The sequence below is a fragment of the Saccoglossus kowalevskii genome, chromosome 21 (genome assembly GCF_978046115.1).
Source record: "Saccoglossus kowalevskii chromosome 21, keSacKowa6.1, whole genome shotgun sequence".
Lineage (NCBI taxonomy): Eukaryota > Metazoa > Hemichordata > Enteropneusta > Harrimaniidae > Saccoglossus > Saccoglossus kowalevskii.
This window is the reverse complement of record NC_140661.1, coordinates 5,544,622-5,547,194: the sequence shown is the minus strand read 5'-3', so window position 1 is coordinate 5,547,194 and position 2,573 is coordinate 5,544,622. Positions and strand designations below refer to the sequence as shown.

The following is a 2,573-nucleotide window of genomic DNA, read 5'->3' as shown; positions in this document are numbered from 1 at the left end:
CTGATAACAAAAGAATCTCTACATGCTACTTACATTTCTAATGTCGCCAAAATCACCGGTATATCAATCGGTGCACGGGTGTAATGTCAGATCAATTTATTCTGAGTCAGTGATATTTTTTTTCCATGACGTTATTATAATATACAATATAATATTTTATACATAAGTCGATTAATGATTAAAGAAAACATCGTACAGATAAGTTCGAAAGTTATACATGTATATATTTGGAAAATGTTATATTTACGTCACATCGAACACAGCTGTTATATTAGGGTTATTACTATTAGTACATGCAGGTAATAAGAACCGACCCGTGCTGCTCTAGTGCGGTATTCTTGTGAAAATATTATTATAATAAGTCGGTATGTTAATTTGATAGAGTATTATACATATTGATTGATTTCCACCAAGTCAGGCAATTAAATATGTATTATAATATTATGTGTAACTCCCATATTATTTGTAGTTGGATAATGAATGTCATGATATCCAATTGTTCATACATTGATGCGACGACATGTCGACTAACATAAATCCCCAATGTGATATGTAGCTTTGAATAGAAATCCACCAATGTGTACACGTGTATATTACACCATGCGATATCCAGCTGTCACAGAATATACAAGGGTTAATTTCTGTTACGCAGTGTAGACGATATACACAACGGGTAATTATGTCAACAAATACACTGTATAATAAGACAAATATCTGTTTCTACATTGTTATATCATACTTGATGTGTGTTACCATGACATTGTCTTTCTACTGAGTGGTCATCCTGCCACAGAATATCATCCAACAATAGAAATAATCAATCTGGGACAAATATGAAAGGTATGTTATTTTGATTCTACAAACAATACAATACAAACAATATACTATTTAGGACATTGATTCTGTTTTCATCTATCATACATTTGTAAAACCTTCTGTGCTCGGAATTGAAATCCGATTTTTAGGATGCGATCAATAAACACTTATGTATTTAGAGTTCAGTTACACTCGTATAAATACAATCTGTCTCGGTATATTCAACAGCGATACACACGAACATTATTATTGTGCTGGTTCTTAGTGTCGTGGCATACTTCTTTAACACCTATATAGATGTGGAAATCACTTATCGGCGTGTACCAGCGTTTTCTACATCACAGTAAGTTAATGTATTTATTAAGCATCGGCAAAATGCAAATATATGTGCGCATGCGTATAAGTGATATGAAAAGTGGAATTGGTATGGCGAGTGCATGTGTTATGGTGGGCTGTTTAATCTATTGTACATGCATTATAACTCATATCACTCTTCGGGGAGTTACTGTACAAAGATATTTCACAATGTGACTAACAATTTATAGCATACGTAATATCGTTTCCGTAGGTCGGCTAACAACGATTATACAACGCCGAATCCACAACCACAGCCAATAGTGACGAGTTCAACAGATGATGAAGATCCACGTCATAACCTAAATCTGTTATCAAAGAAATCAAATTATGTTCCAGTAGACCACAAGCTCTACGACAATTCATCAAAAAACACATGTACTCCTGTTAACAGATTCGTATTCGTGAAAACAGCAAAAACAGCAGGCAGTACAGTGGCAGGTACGCTCCATCGATACGGTATGAAACACGGTTTAGTAGCTGCTCTACCGGCACGAATCAGAGCGTCACATATAGTGATTGACCATAATACTGTCGGCGTGATTAATTATTCCTGTTCAGACTCGTTTCCAGGCTACAACTACATGGTGAACCATATAAGATTTTACGACCACAAAGTAGTAAGCAAATTTATTCCTAATGCCAAATTTATTACCATTGTGCGATCACCTTACGCCCAGTTGGAATCTGCATTTTATTATCTAAATGTCGACCGAAAACTCAAACTACAAAATTATAGCAATCCGTTTGCTGAATTTCTTGAAAACATTTCCGGAAACTATAAATTGGTAACTGGACAGGGGCAGAACGGCCAATTACGCAAACTGGGTTACGATTTCAAGAAGGTCATCACGACACTTGATGTTGATAGGAAGATACAGGAGTTGGATAAGGACATGGATTTAGTTATGGTTGCAGAATACATGGACGAATCATTCGTATTGTTGAAGCGCATTATGTGTTGGACGTTTGACGATATTGTGTACCACTCGCGCAACGTACGCTCACTTGGCAAGCGCGCGCGTCAGCCACAGACGCAACGCATGAGGGGGATAATCACCGAATGGAATGCTGGTGACCTACGACTGTATAAACATTTCAACCGGACATTGTGGCGTAAAATAGAAAACTATGACGGAGATTTTCAAGAAGATTTACGCCTATTCCGTGACAAAAACAGCAAAACGTTGCGTAAATGTGCTGGCAAAAAAACAAAATTTTGTAAATTGTTATATTTTTCGGGTATTTACGCATTTCAGATTGCAGACACACAATATGCCAGATTTTGTGAGCAATAAAACGTACGCTGTGGTTGTATTTAACAAATAAGTGTTAGTCATAATTTGATGAATTGTAACGAATATTAAAAAACTCATAATTAGTTTGTATCGTTAATAATACAA

The 2,573-nt window shown here is 35.9% G+C and overlaps 1 protein-coding gene across 1 annotated transcript; it reads left to right on the top strand.

The window, feature by feature from the left end:
• Positions 1-833: 833 nt before the first annotated feature.
• Positions 834-2,573, top strand: LOC146729587 (galactosylceramide sulfotransferase-like). Its single transcript, XM_085495409.1, has 3 exons — positions 834-840; positions 1,045-1,159; positions 1,385-2,573. Exons 1-3 carry the CDS (start codon positions 834-836, stop codon positions 2,466-2,468), a joined length of 1,206 nt encoding a protein of 401 aa, XP_085351535.1. The 3' UTR covers positions 2,469-2,573.